Below are 20,333 nucleotides of genomic sequence, written 5' to 3'. Positions count from 1 at the left end.
AAAAGATATAAGCACAAGCACAAGAGTGAATTTTAAAAACTGATCAAAAATACTAAGGTGAGATAATATAAACTGATTGCTTATAATCTGAATCTCCTCCAAAAAGAAACCAATTCCATTTTTTTTTTAAGATGGTCAAGGGTTTTTAACAGATGCTATACCAAAACTAAATTACATGCATTCAAATTTAAAGCAACTACACCATGCTACACAATAAATTGTTTAGTAGATCACAGGAGTCTATCATTACCTGATGTTTTGTCTCCAACGTAACCAGCAATAGTTATTCCTAATCCCTGGATGTTTTTAGTGAGTTCCACATTAAATTTCTCCCCATCTTCACAACTATCAACAGAAGCCTCTGCCTAATAAGAAAAGTATAGTTAGAAAGAAAGTGTGTTGTTTTTTAAAAAAGGTCCACCACACTCTTTCATGTCATTAACATTGATCTGTAAAGTTTGACATAAATTTAAAAAAAAAAAAAAGTACCAACTTCGCTTCTGCTCTTATTTGGTATTCAGCAGAGAAACTACACATAGATAACATTGCTCACTGTAAAGTAATGCAGACCATGCCTTCTCCACCCCAGTGCCCCTGGGATACTACTCTCCAGCCTATAAAGTCATGTGATGAGAGAAATGACTGGTGGAAGTTGAACAAATTGAACAGTAAACATCTTGTACAGCAAGTTATACAAATCCTGCTTAAATACTATTATACATACCTTACTGCCCTTCTGGTACTTCCTAAGGATCAATTTTAGACTTGTGTTCTTAAAAAAATTATAATAATCAAATTATATTCTGTATTCTATTTGTTTAAATTCTTGTTGAATAACTATAGCTATTTTTTCCTATGCATACCAAGCTTAAAACTTAACAAAAGCTGTTTCTACTGTGGAAATTATTTTTCTTGTCTTTGAAAGACTTAAAATTTCTTTTTTAGCAAGTAGCAATTATACTTCCAGCTAGCTAAACAATGACAACCTTCAATAACACCTACTACAGCACTCTGAATTTCCATAACAAAGAATTTTAGGGAAAAGAATTCATTTACTTATTGTTAATGAAAATATCTATTACAGGAGGATACATATTAAATTCCCATTTCAACAATATTGCTTTTGTATTAACAGGAAAAAATCAACATTAAAAACTTATTTTTCCAAGAAATTTTCATCTTTCAGCTGTCTGAAATGTGTACTTACTAGCCAATTCCATAGCTACTATGGATATATATATGATTTCACATAGAACCATAGAATCATTTAGATTGGAACATAAAAAGCTCCAATTTCATTATATTTATATGGGCATCAGTACTTACATGTGTATTTGAAATGGGCATTTATAAATATAGTATGAATCTATGATGAACCTGCTATACTCTGATTTTTTTTCTGCTTCTTCTGCATGACAAACAACAGCTAATATCTGTAAAGTGCCAATATTGAAACCAGGCAGATATCATCTAAACCCACATTGACTATTTGAGTATGTACGTGCTCAAAAACAACAAAAAAAAAGGGGGGGGGGAGGGGTAAAGGATACTTCAAGAGAACTATGATGCTAAAAATCTGTTCCAATTTCTGTAATACCATCACTTGTTACACGAAATATATCTACATTGAACAGGATGAGAAATGTCAATTTTGGAGAAGCATTCTGCTCTCACTGAGTGTCAAGAGCCTCACGTAGTCTTCAGCCACCATGTATTTTCGAGGAAGAAGCAGACAAACAAAGCTGCATCAGTCATAATCTTCACTCAGTTCATGTTTAACACACAAATCCAAATTACAGAGGTTGCAGTACCATTAACTGAACGTTCACCCCATGAACGAGACTTTGTGCAGGCAAAGGCAGTTTAAAAACAGTGTGCCTTCTGCCAGAAGTGACATACCAGGGACAAGGTATTAAAAATAACAGAAATGAAAATGAAGGTGGCAAAAAAAAGTCACTTTTTGCTTCTTTGAGGGCTTTGGAATTTTTTCTTGTTACTAGAAATTCCACAATCCTGCAACTGGCCCTTAACATCTCATCACGTAACCTCAGAAAGGCAAACAATTAAGAAATACGCACAGACAAATTATCATGTTCAGATTCCCTTCTGAAACTGCTACATCACAGATAAGTAATACTCAGGCCACACGCTGATCCTTTTACCTGAAATATAGCCAGGGTCTCATGCCTCAGTACTGTAGAGACACAAAACCAACACGCTCTCCTCTCAGATACTCAGAAAAGACTCAGTGTGCATGTTACGATTAACTTTCTTAGTTAGCCTTATAAACACAACAGATGGGATGAACGTTATCTGTTTCTTTCCCACAGATACCATTACAAGGGACAAAGGCAAAACACTGGTAATCGTGCCAGGAATTGTTAAAGAAGGCTTTTTTTTAGTGATATATCTGAAATGCAATTTGTAGAATATGTCTAGAAAAACAACAGGAAAAAGAAAATGAAAAATTCTTTGCATTGCATAAATTTTATCTACTTGTAGGCTCCAACGCAACCACCTTTTTCTTGTTTCATTCACTTACTTAAACGTATTCATATTTAAATATACCTGCTTATAACTACATAGAACACAATACTACTGTTCCTTACTTCCCTGAAAACAGGCTTTGCAGCAAATGTGGGAATGACCTATATCATTGAGGTTTTGAGCTGACAAGGCTAATGCTGAGAGCTGTAGCTGAGAGTTGTAAAGGAGTCATGGCTAGTCTGAGCAGCAACAGTACAGAGTATAATCATCAGCAAGGGAATAAGGGTAGCAGCTGGTTTTCTTTGGAAAATGACTAGTAAATGAGCAATGTCAGGTGATGCAGGAAAGAGGCAGCCTCTGTGTGGTGGCTGGCACAGAGAAGAACTGTCTGATGGATGGCTGCAATGATACAGAAATAAGTGCTCCTGGGGAGTAAAAGGATAAGTGGACAGAGAAATGCTAAAGAACCACCATGTTCTGTCTCAAGAAAACATTATGTGGACTCTGCTATTCCTGAAGTATCACTGCATAATTATAAACAAGTCAAAGGGTTAATCAACCCAGACGTATGACCTGAATAACTTCTAATCCCAAGCCCGGATCCCAGAAGACTTCAAGCATGTAGTTCATTGCACTGTGGACTGACAGCCTCCCAGAGCATAAGATAAAAACACCACTACTGGATATGAAAATGTTGACTTCTGAGAACATAAGCATGAAAGACATTCAAACAGATGTAAAAAGAAAATGAAGTCTGAAGTAAAAGCTTGGCACAAGTTAAGTATATTTATTATTGCTTACCTGTTTCTCTGGTGTCGAGATGGGTACTGGAGTACCTGGTGGGACTGCTGGTGGAGGTGGCTCCTCAATAGGACCTCTTGCAATTACCAGTTTCACTCGATTTCCACACTGCCTTAGAACTTGCGCCACCTGCTCACTGCTCATTCCAGCCAAGTCAGTATCACCAATTTTCAAGATGTGGTCTCCACTACACAGTCTCCCATGCTGGAAGAAGAGTAACAATGAAAAAAAAAAAATCAATAACATCCTGCAACTTCTCCCACAAATCATACAAATAGAAAATGACTGCATGGCTTTAGTTACTTTTAATATATATGAAGTAGGTGACTTTTTTTGAATGCCACATCAATACCCTGACAGCATGGAGAAGACAAGTATGTTGCCTAAGAGCATATTACTTTTACTAGAAATTTCCCCAGAAATATCCAGGACATCCTTTTTTCAAGAAAACAGTCACTGGGGCGTGAAAAAAATACACATAGTTATGGTTACTACCTACTAATATGTAACAGCCGCATGTAGTTTAGAGAATTTCAGGCTTCATTTCCAAACACAGCTTAAAAATGTACACTCAGCTTTATGCTTGTTTAAAAAATGGCCCTCAGGATTAACCATAACTTCAAAACAAAATACATTTCTCTCTTAGCATGATTCGGGTAGTTATATCGCCTTACACTCATAGCTATTTAGGGTTACTCTTCTATTTAATTAACCAATAGAAAAGCTTTATAGGAATTTAGCCCACGGGAAAAGCATTAAAGTCTGGAAAATTAATCTATCTGCTCATGGACAAGTTTGAAACAGGCTGTGAAGACCAATTTCACTTCTTCTGAGCCCTTCAGGCATGAACAAAGGCAGTCACACAGCCCGTGTCAAGAAGCAGACACATGATCCCAGATGCCTGTTCCAACCTCAAGTAAGCCCAACAGAGAGAAGCTGATGCATCATTCTTTATAACTGTATGGGCAGAGGAGGTAAACAGACTGGTCCCTCCTTAGATTACAACCAGTAAATTCATGAAGGAATTAGGAGTCTAAAGGCATCAGCACCACACAGATACAACGTAACAGTTTGGAAAAAGTGATTTGGAGCCTAACCCAGCTGGTACGATAAAATGCACAGATCCCTACACTAAACACTACATTACTGACGATAAGTTTCATCACTTGCTCTCTCATTTTTATATTTAGAGGAAAAAAGCTAGCATTACTTAGCATGAATATAAAAGTACAGCTTAACTTCACACTACATAGAATGGTAAACAGAAGGTTAAGTTGAATTTACCTGATCAGCTACCCCTCCTGGGAGGATGGTTTTAACAATCACTCCAGTTGATTTTCCTCCAACTATCCCAAATCCCAAACCTGAGCCATCATTCACCAACTCTATGGTCTCCACGTGCTGCCAGTGAACCTCAAAGGAATAAACATTACGTTTGCATGTGATTAAAATAAGGACATATGTATTAAAATTTGCAGAGTATTTTCTCTTATTTCTTGGGTGAGTTTTTGAATGAAGGAAGGTAGAATAAAAGTAGGTATGTGGGACCTTTTCAACTATTATTATATATAAGATTACGTAATATTTAGTAATAAAGTGCTCATCTCTAACAGCTGTACCTCCTCTTGAAAGAATCAGATGTGTGTAGAGAATGGAACAGAATAGAACAAAACAGAACAGTTGGAAGAGACGTTCAAAGATCACCTAGTCCAACTGCCAGACCACTTCAGGGCCAACCAGAATTTAAAACACATTAATGAGGGTATTTTCCAAATGCCTCGTGAACAATGACAGGCTTGGGGCATCAACCATCTTCTGATGAAGCCTATTCCAGTGTTTGATCACCCTCATAGTAAAGAATTTCTTCGTAATGTCCAGTCTGAAACTCCCCTGGAGCAGCTCTGTGCCATTCCCACATACTCTGACACCAGTTAAGTGTGTCTAGCCTTTCAAGAACCTGACTGCTGAAAGAATTTATGCAATGACCTATGATTGTCCACCTCCATGCCTCATTGCAGTCAGTAAGAAAAATAACACTTCTAGGAAATTTTGCAGAACTGTAAAATAAAATCTTCAGATGTGTACATGTTCACACTGGCAATTGTAACAAAGCACAGCAGAAAGCATAAACCCCATTCAGAGGTTGAGACTGAAAGCAGCACTAGACATTGTGAGCTACACATTAGCAGAAGTGCCTCCTGTGTAGTGAACAACAATTTCTGGGTTGTCTGATGTCAACAGCATTGGAATGAAATAACTTTGACTATAGGCTTCATTTTTGTGGCAGACATATAAATGCTCTGAAAGAAAGACAAATAGTATTTCACATGGTACCGTACTGAACAGATGACTAGAGTTTTCATGATATTGTTTAGTATAAGAACAAATCACATCATAAACTCATCTAAAATTTAAAACCGCAGTTGGTACTCCACCAGGCAGGACCTCAAAAATAAGTCGCTAGTTTGGAATAAATCAAGGTGCTGCAAATTTAAAGCCCTGTAGTATTTGTTTGGGTATCCACAGTCTTAACATAAACCTAAGACAATAAAGCAATGCCCTAAGGAAAAAGAATGCCTCAAGATAAGCTGCTTTCCAGCAGCAACTGAAAGCTAAAGGAACAAGACAACTAGAAAAGATATGCATAATTAAAAACTGAAGGATCAGGGACAGGTTTAAAAGTAGCATTTTTTCAAGAGGCAGATGCTGTTCAGAAAATACAGAGGTAGTCACATAAAGAAAATAAGTATGTAACAGGAATATTGCAAGAATATAGGCCTTTCCTGTATGCTGACAGGAAAGGTTAAACTCATCAGCAACATCTCCGTACACCTAATAAAACAGTAATTCTGACATTATGTCACCAAATGTTTTATGATAATGGATAAAATGAACACTAAAATGGCTTCTTTTTTCCAGGCTGATCATTCCATATACCTCCAATTTTAGACCACCCTAATGTAAAGAAAAGACATAGATAACTGAACAATGAAACATACAGGAACCAAAGACAGGTTGTATAACCCCAGGGCAAGCAAAAATGTATCAGCCATTACATGAGGAAGACACCAGGAAGAGAAAAGTGTGCTTAGTATCACCACGCTTCTGAGCTAACGTCTCTTCAACTAGTTGCACAAAAGCTTTCAAAAGAAAGAAAATGTAGCACAACTGCTTTCTATGGGTCCTAAAGTATGTACCCACACATGGCATTTTGATGGCTCTCTGTTGCTTTATGTGAGAGTAACTGCTAAAAAGACGACGGAGGAATAAATAGAGAAGCAGCCATTCAGCTGGTAGTGCAAATCAGACTGTAATTCCTCAAAAATGTCTGTATACCCAAGCAGAAGAGACAAAAAGATCCTGTTTACTACTAACTCAAAATTGAGCTTTACAATGTAAGACAAATAGGTTCTATATGCACTGGTGGACATAGTTTGGCAGATGGGAAGAAGGAATATGGCCAACATCAAGATCCACCCGGCAAGGCTACATATTTTCTACTCTTTGTATGGGACAAAGTGAAACAAATATACATGGAAGAAAAATCTCTAGAACTGTGAAGGAAATATACATACAAGTTACAAAAAGTGTCTCAATACAGAAAAGCACATACATGCCCAAAACTGAATAAACATATGTTTGGGGTATACTCACCGGGTTGGAATGGGCTGAAACTGTGCTAGCAGCAGAAGGAGACCGGGAAACTACAGGACTTACGAGCTGAGGGAAACTGCCTCTGGCCACAACTAGCTGGACGTTATCTTTTGCTTTCTGTAGGATGCTGATAGCCTGTTGATGTGTAATTGTCTGATCAAGGGCTTGTCCATTAATAGCAAGGATTTGATCTGCTTCCTTCAGCTTTCCATCTCTGTCACATATGTAAAAAGAGGGAAGGGGGATGACAAAACAAACAAAAAAATCAAAAGTGTTGCCAGAGAAATTACAGTATTTTGACAATTTTCCAGTACTTTTAATATCCTGTTCTGTATTTCACCCACTTTTTAATCTTTCCCTGCAGTTTTGCTGAAAGGAGCTGATGCGGCACCCTTATGATTGCTTCCTTTGAAGCTAATCCTACTGCCTCTCTCCCCTGGCTGCTACCCCCTAGCTAGCTTTCTTCTCCCTGTACCCCCATCTGAGACTAAGCACATTAGGTCTCAGTCATTCCCAACCATAGCCTGGGAACTTATGTTTATTCTCAACTTTGAGTCTCTTGCTTAACAGACCAAGTGCTTTATTTTGTTCAGTGCGCCCATTCTGAATATTTATCAAACTGAAGAATGGAACACATTTCCATCGAGATGTTATGGAAACTAATTTTGCTTTGCACAACCACCCCCTCCCCAAAAGGGGGGAGGGTGGCGGAAGCTGAGAGAGAAACAGAAAGAAAATGATACAAAAGATCCCTTTTAAATGAGAAAAAAAAAATAAGGCTTGAATAAATTATAGAATAATACTTCACTTTCTGACAAAGGAAACACTGCTGTAGAATTACATACTGAGCCTTTCCCCAGACCTACTTCAAAGGAACTGTATGAAGCCTACAGACAAGTTATCCTCTACCTCTTCCACCCCTTCTGTTACTTTCACAACAAACCAGCAAGAACTCTGGAGTCATGCCTTTAGTATCCCGAAGTGGCAATGCTTTACAAAACAAACATCAGCCAACAAAAATAAGGCTCCTTATTACACGAACTTCTACACCTGTAGCACAGAAGCCAAGGTACTCAGCATCGTTCAGGAAAAACACTATTTTGCCTTAAACCATAATATTTTACTTGTGAACTTGAACCGTTTTTCAGAGTGCTTTGGAAGATTTATTATTGCTGGGGCCTTTCTGATATATGAGTCCTGTAACAGTTGTTGAATAGTTCTCTTCTTGCCAGCAAGTCAGGCGGCACTTGATTCACTGAAGATAGGTCTCAACTCCTTGGAATATGAGGAGCAAAAGCAAAAGCCACTTGGAAGGGAGTAGGGGGCTAAGGGGAAATGAGGAGAAGGAAAAAGGGGGATTTAGGCAGATTAAAAAATCCTGTAATGACATACAGCACCAAAATGATCCAGCCATCCCCCACGACATGCAGACTGCACCATGAAGCACCTCCAACCAGGATCCCAATCAGCAAATCAGAACTGAGTGATATGCCCCACTGCAGAACAATGCCTGGGTCTGCCATGAACCAGTATTGCTGCCATTCACCAATGAGTTTGCTCACTAGGGCTGTTGTTACAGCAGAAATCCTTTTCTTTCAACACAGCTTGTGGAATCAGGACTAAAGTCTAAAACATACTTTCACAGGCTGAGTTTCTGATAACACAGAGTACTTCTTTTTAAGACTCCAAAGACTTCAGGTCAAGCCTCGCTTGACTTAAAAGATGGATTTCTTACACTTGTATAACAGGGCCCTACTCCACAACCAATCCTTCTAATTGCAATGGATTTCTTAGGACCAAGTTATTTTTCAGTGTAATCAAGGATGCCAACACCTGTATTTTAGTTTTTAAAGCCATGACAGAACTGTAGCCTCTCTTTTTTCCCTGTTGAAAGAGATAATACAAGCAAACCACAAAGAAATTACTTCTGAGTAAATTTCAAGCACAAATCATACAGTGCTCTATTCCAAAATTATAAAAGCTGTTGTGGTGAATTATTTTAAACCTGGTAGGATGCATGGCTTATAATACAAGCAAAAAACACTCTTGTACCACAAATACAATAGCAATAACACCACTAAATCACAGTGTCACGTTAACGTTTGGTACAGAAAAATATTCCAGTAGTGTTCTTACCGATGTGCCACACTTCCCTCCTGGATTTCTTGCACAAATATTCCCAGTTCTCCCCTGTTTTCACTCTTGAGTCCCACAACACTGAAGCCCAGACCACCACTTAGAGGTTTAACTAGCTCAATTGTCTCAACAAGACGACCCTGTTTGGCAGAAGAAAAGTGGATGAATATTAAAAATGCCAAAAAGCAGCATTAATCAATGTGTTAAACAACTTGGTAAATGAGTTTTCAATTTTATTTCTAGAGCTGGACAAGGCTACACAAGCTGATAACTGAAATACAGTTCTTCAGTGCTCATTTCTAGCTATCATATAGAAAGGTAGCAATTACAAAAGATTTGAGAGATAAAGGTTTCTTTAGAAAGGCTTCTTTGGATTAGAAAAGGAAAACCAGAAAAAAATCAGCTAAATGAGTGCAGGATCAGTAGTGACAAGACTAAGATACAGAAGTCTACAAAATTTCAGAGGGTATAGGCCAACTTTGATGCCAAACAAGAAATAAGAGGATGAATTTCAAGAAGAGAGGAAAAAGTAGAACTGTGCAAAAGTGTTTCCAGAAGAACAGCAGAGGACTTCCCAGAGCAAGCTCTATTAAGGGTTAATTAGAAAAATGCTAAAATATATGCCTGTCCATTCTCAGCTCCAGCCACTGAAGAGACTCAAACACTGATTTTGTCTACCACAGAAAAGTAGAAAGATTACAAAACAATGCACAGTAAGCCCAAAAAGGAAGTTTTCGTCTTATTTCCAATGAAGCAGCACAACTAGGCTTCATAAACGATGTAGACAAAAACATGCTTTGACAAAGCATCTCCTGCATGCACATATCAGTCCTGCAACAAGCCCAGAAAGATAATGGCATGCAGATCTGTGAGTGTCACACTGCCCAACGAAAGACAGTATCAGCAGCAACAACACCAAGGCTACTTTTCCAATCCTGCTTTCTCATTACCAGTTGTTCCTCACATGAAGAGATTATCTTAGGTTTTTACATCAAGTATGCTATTGTTTGCCACATTTCAGGGTCAGCAGAAGACATGGTTACCTGGGACATACTTCTGATCAGCTGCTCAAAGTCATCACTAGAGGATTTCCCATTAATCTGAGGAGTGATGGATCTCATCGATGCTTCTAGCACATTAGCTGGGCTGCCATTCTGCTGAGCCAACAAATATGACTCATTATGTGGTAAGGAACCAACGTTCACACCATGGTGGAGAAGCTGGGGGAACTCACCAGTGGAATGTATGGAAGGAGTGATATTTACCTGAAAAAGATTGATAACACAGATTTATTGGCATACCAGAGATACTCCTGCTTACCACAAAGCACGATGAATAGCTGCTAGCTTGTTAAAAATATTTAAAATCCCAATTTGCAATTTTAGAACAACAATTTAAAAAGAGAAATTATCCTTAGTATTTATAGTTGACAAGTTGTGAATTATCAGCTAAAACATGAAAGAAATTTATGAAAATATTCTAAAATTATTTTGCACACTCTCCCTAAAATTCTTTTGTTCACATCAGCACAGCAGCTTGAATAACTCTAACCATTGTAGTGGTAAACAAGTCTGAACAAGCTTTTTCTACGCTGCCAGGTTTTAAAAAAAAAAATTGTTCAAGTATTTTACAAGGAAAAAAAAAGTATGTGCATTCTGATGAAAAAAAGAAAAACCTCACCTACTATGCAAGAAACAATGGTCCGAATAAAATTTCTGCCAGTCAGGTTTTCTGCACCACTATACACTAAGGCTGCCACTGTGACACCCTACATGAGCTACAATTATATACAAAATTACTGAGCAACTCTAAAATCACCAGGCTGATCTGAAAGCCGCAGTTGTACCTTTACACAGACAGCTGTGACAATACCTTTCTCTTAGAGAAGAAAAGAAAATAAGAGAAGTCCCCATCTTGCCCATACAGAGTAAATTACCTACTTTCAAGCAGGTCTCGGCTGACCAATCTAATGCGTGGCTGGGGGTGGGAGAATGGAGACATCACTTCACACAAATAACTGTACAGTGCTCAGGAGAAGCAGCCCTCAGCTGCCTCTTATCCCACTCGCCTGATGGCTGTCCATCAGCAAGAACTGTTTTACTCCAGACCCATCTGTGTCACACTTGCCTGGCACGCTGACCTTTATTCAGGACCACAATACCCTGTCCTCAAATACTGTTAGTAGTTTCACGGTGCAAAAAATTGCAGCAGTCTCTACCACAACAGATATTAATTCCCCTTCTTCAAAGCCTTATTCCTACATATCAAACATCAACAATATTTTCTTAATCCAGGAATGTACTCTAAAATGGCTACTGTGCCAGCCAGTCTCAACTGTTTAAACAGACTACCACCTTTAAATTTATCATATCATTCTCCTAATAGCCCAGACACACCAAAAAAAAAGTCAGTATCGTTCCCCATCACACAATTCCTTCTCAACCAGGTGCTTTAGGAAAATATAATAGAACAAATGTCATTCGTTGAATACCCTATCTGCATGGAAAGTTCAACAAGTTACAGAAGAATTAATACAAGGCAGCACTAGAAAGAAAAGCCCTCAGTAACACTTAGCCCGCTCTGCCATAACAAAATGGGAAAGAAGAAAAACAGGATGTTTTGAACTCAGTGATTTCTAACACAGTGATCATGTTCTGTTGTCCAAGTTTGTCAGGAACCACTTGGGTTATGTTTCAGACAAACTATAATGCCTAAAATGTGCATTTTCTTTAACCAGATACAGTCATTTCAGCAAACCTGTAAGGAGCAGGCAGATAAGCTTTGTTTCAGAGCTCACTGCATGTAACGATTCAGAGACAACCCCATTCTACCCTTCCTTTCATGAACACAAGATTTCCCCTTATATTGTATGTGTGAATTTAAAACTATTAAAATCTATGCCATACTGTTTTCTTATCTACATGAGCCCACACAATAGATTAATACACTTCCACCTTCCCAATGTCATCCATTTCAATATACACAAGCATATTGCTGAACTTTGTCAATTAACATGCTTCATTTTTTGCTCTCCTCCACCTTCAAATCTACTAACATATCCTCCTGTCATATTTGCTCCCATAAAATTCTCATGGGTCAATTTTTTATTAAAAAAATACACCATCGTAATTAGCAGGTCTCTCATTACTTCTATTTAAAAACATTTTTGCATTTCCACAGCAAGATAAAGCAGCCTTAAGAGTAAATGGGACACAAACACAATCTGTTTCTTGTAAACTCAAAGGCCATTGCAAATGGATCTGATATCAGAAACATTAATCAGTCATGGATACGTGTTCATTTTCTAAATCACTGTGCTCATGGCACAAAATAGCACTTAACTGCCTTTCCTGCTGAAGGTTATAATGCTCAGAGCTTTCTTGGTGAAAGGAGCCACGAAAGAACTTACCACCTGCCCCGGCAATGCCAGCAATGTTAGCCTAAACAAGGAACAGCACAGTATGTCCAAAACCAACTGATTCTGCCCCATACAGTGGTGAGAGTTCATAAAACCTCTTTGATGCAACCTTTGGAGTGGTAACCTCAAACTAGGTAGGCAAGGCTCAGCAGCTGTGAGTGGTAATGACTCCAGCCAATGTGATTAAACTTCGAGAAAAAAATATACTAAATGCCTTAAATTTCATTTAGCACCTTTCTCAATACAACACTACTCCATCTTGGGACCCTTTTAATATGGCATGAACTTAAGTTTCATCAGTCAAGATGGCAGGAAGGGAAAGGGACACTGGCATTATCATTAGTCCTTAGAAACCCAAGTGTGTGTGAAAACTGCCTTTGAATGATGTGCATAGTCATAAGCCAAAAGAACAAAAAGAAATAAAATTATAATTATGCTAGGAGAAAAATTTGAGACTATAAATAAAGCTAGAACCCCTCTGCTTTAGAAAGGGAAGAATCATGCAGGCATCAGGCAAACACACAAAAAGGGTAAGAAATAGAATATTAAGGCATAGAAGCTTGCTGAAGCTGAGGAATTGCTGCTGTGCCCACCTCACTGTCTGAAACTCTAGCTTTCTTCGTTAAATTCACTCTGAATTTTTCCATATTACCACATGATATGTGGATTACTAACATCAAGACAATCCCAGCCTGTGAAACCTCTCACCATATAGAACAGCAATGTCCTCCCTGTATCAGGAACACTCCTTCACACACATAAAGGGAGCAATACACAACTCTAGGAAAATCATGCCGTGCACAAAAAAAATAGATCAAGCAAAGCACAGCAGTCCTAAGGCATGGCACTTTTACAATGGTATGAGTAATGTAAATAGTGTTTATATCATTGTATTGTCTTGCTCAAACACAGAATAAAGCACTTACTTTTCTGTATGCAAAAACAGCAAAGAGAAAAATGGAGCTATATCTCAAAAATAAAAGGCTATTGAGTACAACACACTCCCCTTACTATGAATTGTATTATATGTTTTGTCCAAATCTAGAGTTCTTCTCATCCATTGAGCATCCAGTACAGCACAGTCATCAGTACATAGACGAGCTCTGCGCACATCCCGCAGAAAGATCTGTGAATGTTCTCCTAAATCTGCTTAGCAAGGTATTGCTTTAAGGTCATTTCACTGTTGGCAATGCTCAAACAACAGACCACGATGGACACATTAACTTCCACCTGACCATATTACTAGTATCACCATTTCCTTCTCTAGATAAGTTTGAAGTTCTTAATGCGCGTTGTTCATTAAAACATGGTATTTTCCTTTGGAATTTATTTTTTCCTCTCTGGTAGAAAACTCTCACATCTACTTGCTAGAATAAAAGTAGCAACAGGCCACAGATTCATATTTCAGCATCACATTGTATGTTTTCACAGACCAAATCCTGTTCAAACTGAAAATACAGCACCCACCTTGTCAGTCTGGCACTTTGTCCTTTCTGTACATTTCTCTGAGCTAGCTGGTACACTGCTGCAAAGGTGTGGGAACTGACCGAACCCCTGTATTCCTTCTGCCTTCCAAACTAGTGCTGAGATGGAAATTGTTCAGGATTTTCTAAGATATTTTTCCATAACTACTTATTAACTCCATTACTCTAAAGACACCGGATAGTCTTTATTTGCATGACGGTTAACATATCACTGAAAAGAAGAGCTGCACACTATATAAAGCATGGAAAGTTAAAAAGCACCTCCAATTAATATCAGTTTAAATAAAGCTTTGAAAAAGTTCATCTCAAAACCTTCAGTAAAACTATGACTAAAGAATAGCTACAATGCAGTATCAAACACTACCTCTTCTCTAACAATTGATAGCAACAATTCATTTTCATCAGGCTTTTTTTCTTTTTAAAGAAACAGTCACAGGTTCAATAGACGATGTGCTTAACATGGGAAACCTACCTCACATAAGGTGGCTTCTGCTTCTGGCTTGTGATGAGAAGTCTAAGAAAATCTACCGAACTGTTAACAGAATGAAGTTCTGCATACATGTGTGTGTAAAAAAACTGGTATTTAAGAATTCGTCTTCCTTTCTCTCCTGAAACACACCCACACATGCTTTAAAGTCATTTCCATTTGAAAATGACATTTGTAACGACCCTAAAGGTAGAATATTAGAATCCCCAGACAAACTAAGAACAGAAACATCATGATTCCTTGGTTTTCCTTTCTTCCTTCAAATACAGGCTTACAGCATGTAAAAATTCAGGAGAACTGGTGTATGTCATTGTTAATCACAGAAGTATATGTCATTTCTAGTGGTGCAGTAAGTCACAAGTAGAAGTCTTAAGAAGATGATGCTCTTGTGGTTTCAAGAAATACTTTCCATAGCATATGGCTTGTAGTACTTTGCAATAATAAAATCACTATAATTGTATTGAGAAGTTCCTTTACAGCAATGCAATTATTTAAGTACTGTATGAAAGGATTTTGCTTTGTTTTATAATTTGGCTTATGGTAATTGTCCTTGATTGGCCTCTTCCTTACTTTACATAACATCAACAATATATGGACATAATTTGGCGTTAGAGGGAAAGAAAATTCACAGATACCATTGAGCATGACAAAACCTACACTACAATTGCACAGATAGATGCTAAATGCAGTCAAACAGCACTTACATTTGGTTGTTCAAAATGTCTTTAATAAAAAAAATCAGTCATGTCTGTAAGCTTATCAGCATTTAAAGCAATGTAATACTCACAGCTAGGTCTCAGCTGTCAAAAGAACAAATTCCTGGTGTTTCTACTTTTTAAAGTCCCCACCCTCACAGACCACATGCAACATGAGGCAGTATCTCATCCAGTATGTGAGTGTCCTGTGTAGCTAAAGGGTCAGTAGGAGCAAGAGTGGTAACAGAAGTGGTGAATCACAAGTCAGCTGCACAGAAGCCCTGCGTGGGAGGTCGCAGGCGAGGATCCGCTGCCAGGCTCCCCAAAGGAGCCGCCCCGCCTGCCCCAAATTCCTCTCCAAAGGAGAAGGCAGCACACAGAAAAACACTGCTAGGGCAGCATCGAAATCTCCTCCAAGTCTCCTCTGGAACAACCTACAGCTATTCATGAGGCACCACGCTCCCCAGTAATGATTCAAAGCGATACTGGTAAACGCTCCTTCACCTCCATGAGAAAGGGCTCTGTCCTCGGGAGGTATGGAGCAGATACCAAATTAGCTTTTCATATGAGAGTATGAACTACTTTGTTTCAAATAACAGAACAAATGGCGCAGTTGTAGGAAGGAGCTCAGAATAATAACTAAAGGTCCTTGTCTGCTGTGCAAATCACAATGCTAAGCGACCATTCACAGGCACTATGAAAGATGCAGGTTCTCCATCTTGCTCCTTCCCTAAATTTGTCTCGCGGTCCTGGGCACCCAGCTATCACATGCAAATTAGTAGGTGCCTGCACTGCAGGCAGAATTTTTCCTTTACTGCATTGTGTATAAAAAACTATGACTGAGCTCACAAGGAAAAAAAAATCTGAGGAATGTAGCCCAGCCAAGGAAAGGATTTTTTTGTTCTGGTAAAACCCTGAGCTGAGTGAAGGAGGGAGGTGGAAGAGAGGCAGTGAGTAGGTAAGTGAGAGGCAGAAAGGAATAGAAGAGAGTTAGAGGTGCCAGAGAACGGCTGCCAGTGCTGTCCGGGTGTTCTCTTTAATACATCTTATATGCAAAAGAAAATATTCTTGAGAGACCTGGAAAGTTCAAAACATCACAGTCTCTGTTTTTCTTTTCTGTCACTCCTTTATCTGCAAAGAACAAGATTGCTCTTCACAATCAGAAAGCAAGCATTCACCAAGGAATAAGGATACTAAGAGGGAGAAAACAAGTGTTTGCTGCAGCACTCCTCAACTCAAGGGACTGGTGAAGTAAGAATAACTATTCTCAACAAAACATTCCTTCAGTGTTCCTAGACTTTTCCACTCCAGTTCTTAACTCTGCAATGACAGATCTGCAGTGTAAACAAAAACTGTTTGCTTATCTAAGAAAAAAAAACACAATCTTTAGAGCACCTATCAATAGGAACAAAAGCATCGGATTTGCTGACTTCGGGACTGTGCCTCATCAATATCCATCTGAAGCAACATACTGTTCATTCCACACCACTCCACTGAACACAAATGCAAACTCAAAAGGTTCTTGTTAAGCATACAACAACAATAGAAGGGGATCAGTTTCCAATTAACATGCAGAAGCTTTGAGGAAATGGAACAGAAAATCTGAAACACCTGCTTGCATGGAGACATGCTTTTTCAGATCTCTGGGTGCTTAAGAGATCACTTTTCTGTCCAAAAATAAAAAAAAAAAATAAAAAAACAGGAAGCCTAGTATTTTAGACCACAAAATGGTGACAACACTCACAGGAATGCAAAAAGTACTTGTATGCTAAAACTGTGTATTTACATCCTAAATCTTGATAGAATATGACTGATGTTTACAAGATTTGCCAGGACATTTTCCAGACTCACTACACAAACAGAAGATGGTCTCACAATCATCCCTGCACCTTCCAGATACAGTGCCTCAAGACAGAAATATATCCTACCCTCAAAAATGTTTATGAGACCACTACAGGCCTACAAGTAGGTCTCACTTAGTGATCTACTTCTACTGGGATTCTTGCAACAAATCAGTTTAACTTAGAAAGTAAATTGCCATCATTGCTCCTCTGCTCCCACCCTCTCCTCCAAACCAATACTTCATTGACAGATGGCCTTCTCCCGAGAATTTTGCAATAGTCTTGTAGTTCTTCAAAAACTCATCAACTAATTAAAAACACATTAACAATTTAACAGACTGTCACATTTTACCTTGAGAAGAAAGAGACCACGTTTCAACTTCAGGATAGCTTATCGTGCAGGATCAAGAGAATTTAACCATCTTAAGCTGCAGTGGGTAGACTGCTACAACTAGCCACTGCACTGCTCAGCACCACTTGACAAGTCTCAAAGATAGCTCTGACCGCAAGTGCTTGGGAAACAACGTGTCTCCATCCTCTGTCCGGCAGTGCTCAGCCAGAAAGCCTGGTCAATACTCACATGCCTTGCAGTTTTCACCAACCAGTAATTTAAGAGTTCCAAGACCACAGTGCCTTTCCAGCCATTAAGACAAAACAAAAAGCAAACAAAATAAAAACCTACAGAGTGGCCTTGAACAAATTTGAGGCTTTGAAAATGCCAAAAAAACTAATTTTCTAACTTGACTGCCTATTACACTTATTCTTCCCCTTGTTTCAATATTCTTTATAAACATTTAAATAAAGCAAAGAAGAAACAAACTATCTCACGTTATACTGCAGGGAAGAAACAATTCCATAGAGAAAATATAGGATACTTTCTAAGAGGTGACCCAAATCTAAGAATGGAAACTTACATTTGCATGTGAAGGTTTTTCATATGAGTGCATATTAAAAAAATTCACATACAAGTAGTTCCCCTGTCAGCTAGATTGGGTTCTACGTACGTATCATGCAACATGCACAGACCACTGAAGCTACTACACAGATAGACCTGAGAGGTTGGGGCTGCTGGTGAAACTATTACTTGATTTTTAAAAAAAATGCTCATCTGAAATAACCTATGGACTATCAGTTGCATCTCATTTAGATGACTATTTAGAAACAGAGCAACCTTCAACTTCAAACCTAATGACTAGAAGTGAAAATTTAATCTGCCTTTTCAGCAAATTCCCTCTAATGTTTCAGGCATACCTTGTTTTTGGATTGTATGTTCCCACAGTCATCACCACAAAAGTATCTGTGTATTTTTGCATGTCAGTTTCCAAATAACAGGGTGAACAAACCCTCAGAGCAGCTTTTCTCCTAGATTTTTTTAAATCACTCCAATACTAGCAAATCAGCACGTACCAAAAATGCAAAATTTCAAAAAACACTGTCACACATGTCACCGTAGGCACCACTCTAATGTATTTCTTGATGGTATAAAATAGCATCAAGATGATCTACGGGAAACAGCAAAGGGCCAGGCTGTGCTCTCTTCTACCATGCAGTTGTATTAGCCTCCGGAAGACAAGGACTCCTCACCAGCTACAGCCTGGCCAGAGACCAGATGCAGCTCCATACTGATGATATGGTCAAAACGTAGGGGCTGTTCCTCCCACTTCAGCATTTCTGCATACCAGTCACACAGTCGCCCGTCTTGCATGATTCAACAGGAAAAACTATTTGCAGAACCAGATATGTAGTTTAGTTACTAAACTACATTTTATATTTAAGTTTTTATTTCCTTGTCATCAGAGTAAAATGAAAATAATAAATAATTAAGTCAATAAAAATAAGATGGCCCTTTTCTCATCCTCACCAAAGGAAGGCAGAAAAGTAATACTTTTACTTAAACTCCTGAGCAAGGAGAAAGGAGGCAGAAATTCTCACTTCTCCTTAATCTCTTATTCCTATATCAAGAAAAATATATCTTAATCTCTTTATGAAGCCAACATTTCCACAGCTTCCCTCATATATTCTCATTTTAGCAGGTTAAGATATAAGGAATCAATAAAAGGCTCATAGGAAAGAAAAAAATAAAAGCGAGACCACAAACAAAACACACTGCTTCATTTCGAAGGACAGACAGAAAGCTGTACATTAACTTACTACCCAGTACCACCATTTCCCTACAGTGCACATCGTATCTTACAAGTATGTACTTAAAAAGTGTGTGCATACAATACGGGCCATGATAAAACCCAGGAAAGTCACTGGGTATATCCTCCTCCATTCTCTGAAGCTTTAATTTAGGCTATTTGATTTCACTACACAACATGCAAAGAGATACACATATTTTTGCACCTTCAATTTTTCTCTTGTGTCTGTGTGGCTGCTTTTCCTACCTGATCTCTCAGTTGTTGAACAGAAGTCTGAAGGTTGAGAATTTGGTTAAAAAGAGGACTCTGCAGCACTGATTTTAATAAGCTCAGTTTTTCCTCATTTGCAACGTCACCTCGATCGCGAAGCTTTGCCTGTAAGCGCTCTACGGCCTGGAGAGCCCGATGCGTATCTGTAGAGATATTCACTCCAAGTCAGCAGCAGTTTAGAAACAGAGACATAGGAAGTAGGCAACAGATTTTAATAAATCCCTCTCTTCTGTTCAAACTACAGAGGACTTCAGTGGTTCAGTTCTGAACAAAAATCCCAGCCCAAACACGTCTTAATGAATTAGGAAGTCAGAGGCAGAGCACAAAACAGAGAGCAAAGAAAATTACATTTCTTTCCACTAAAACTGTGTTGCAAAAGTGAAAGAGCCTTCATTAAAATTCATTTACAAGAACTGTGACAACTGTACATAAGTGTACATAACTGTACAGGCAACTGTAAATAAGAAGTGACACAAATCTCTAAAAGGAAACATTTGCCTTTTCCATACGAACTTTTAAAATTCTACTAAAGACTAAAACAAGACAAGCGGAAAAAGATGAATACACTAAACAAATGATGTGTTTTCCTATGGGAAAAAAAAAATATATATATATATATAGGCAGGTATTTTTTACAAAACCTACCTCAGCTGTATAGAATATATAGAGTATATACCAATGTCCTACATCTATTAAGCACACTTAACTTAGCTAAAAAAAATACATTGATACAAATAAAAAGAAAAAGATTACCAATTGTTTCCAACATTTTTTCAGCTTCTCAGCTTCTACTCCAATATGGTTAAGTGGTAGCAAACACAGTATTTTCCTGCAAAACATCAGACAAGGAAAACAGTCACATTTATAGACTATTAAGTACTGAGTTCTGAAGGAGAAGAAAGAAGTTTGACTTCTGAAA

General features: G+C 38.3%; 1 protein-coding gene across 36 annotated transcripts in view; it reads right to left on the bottom strand.

The window, feature by feature from the left end:
- Positions 1 to 20,333, bottom strand: part of MPDZ (multiple PDZ domain crumbs cell polarity complex component) — a 105,433-nt gene that overhangs the window by 76,714 nt on the left and 8,386 nt on the right. For 27 of the 36 annotated variants that reach the window (XM_083817332.1, XM_083817365.1, XM_083817334.1 and 24 more), the window contains 8 exons: positions 20,168 to 20,243; positions 19,391 to 19,557; positions 10,122 to 10,343; positions 9,079 to 9,218; positions 6,943 to 7,156; positions 4,573 to 4,701; positions 3,289 to 3,492; positions 251 to 365 (listed from right to left, as the gene is read on the bottom strand). In XM_083817332.1, coding sequence (XP_083673458.1) covers positions 251 to 365; positions 3,289 to 3,492; positions 4,573 to 4,701; positions 6,943 to 7,156; positions 9,079 to 9,218; positions 10,122 to 10,343; positions 19,391 to 19,557; positions 20,168 to 20,183 — 1,207 coding nt within the window. In that variant the 5' untranslated portion in view covers positions 20,184 to 20,243. The remainder of the gene's footprint in view (positions 1 to 250; positions 366 to 3,288; positions 3,493 to 4,572; positions 4,702 to 6,942; positions 7,157 to 9,078; positions 9,219 to 10,121; positions 10,344 to 19,390; positions 19,558 to 20,167; positions 20,244 to 20,333) is intronic. The other 9 variants (XM_083817339.1, XM_083817344.1, XM_083817359.1 and 6 more) reach the window with 3 other exon arrangements.

Source organism: Anser anser (genome assembly GCF_964211835.1).
Source record: "Anser anser genome assembly, chromosome: Z".
NCBI classification, from domain to species: Eukaryota; Metazoa; Chordata; class Aves; order Anseriformes; family Anatidae; genus Anser; species Anser anser.
This window is presented reverse-complemented; position numbering and strand designations above follow the sequence as displayed.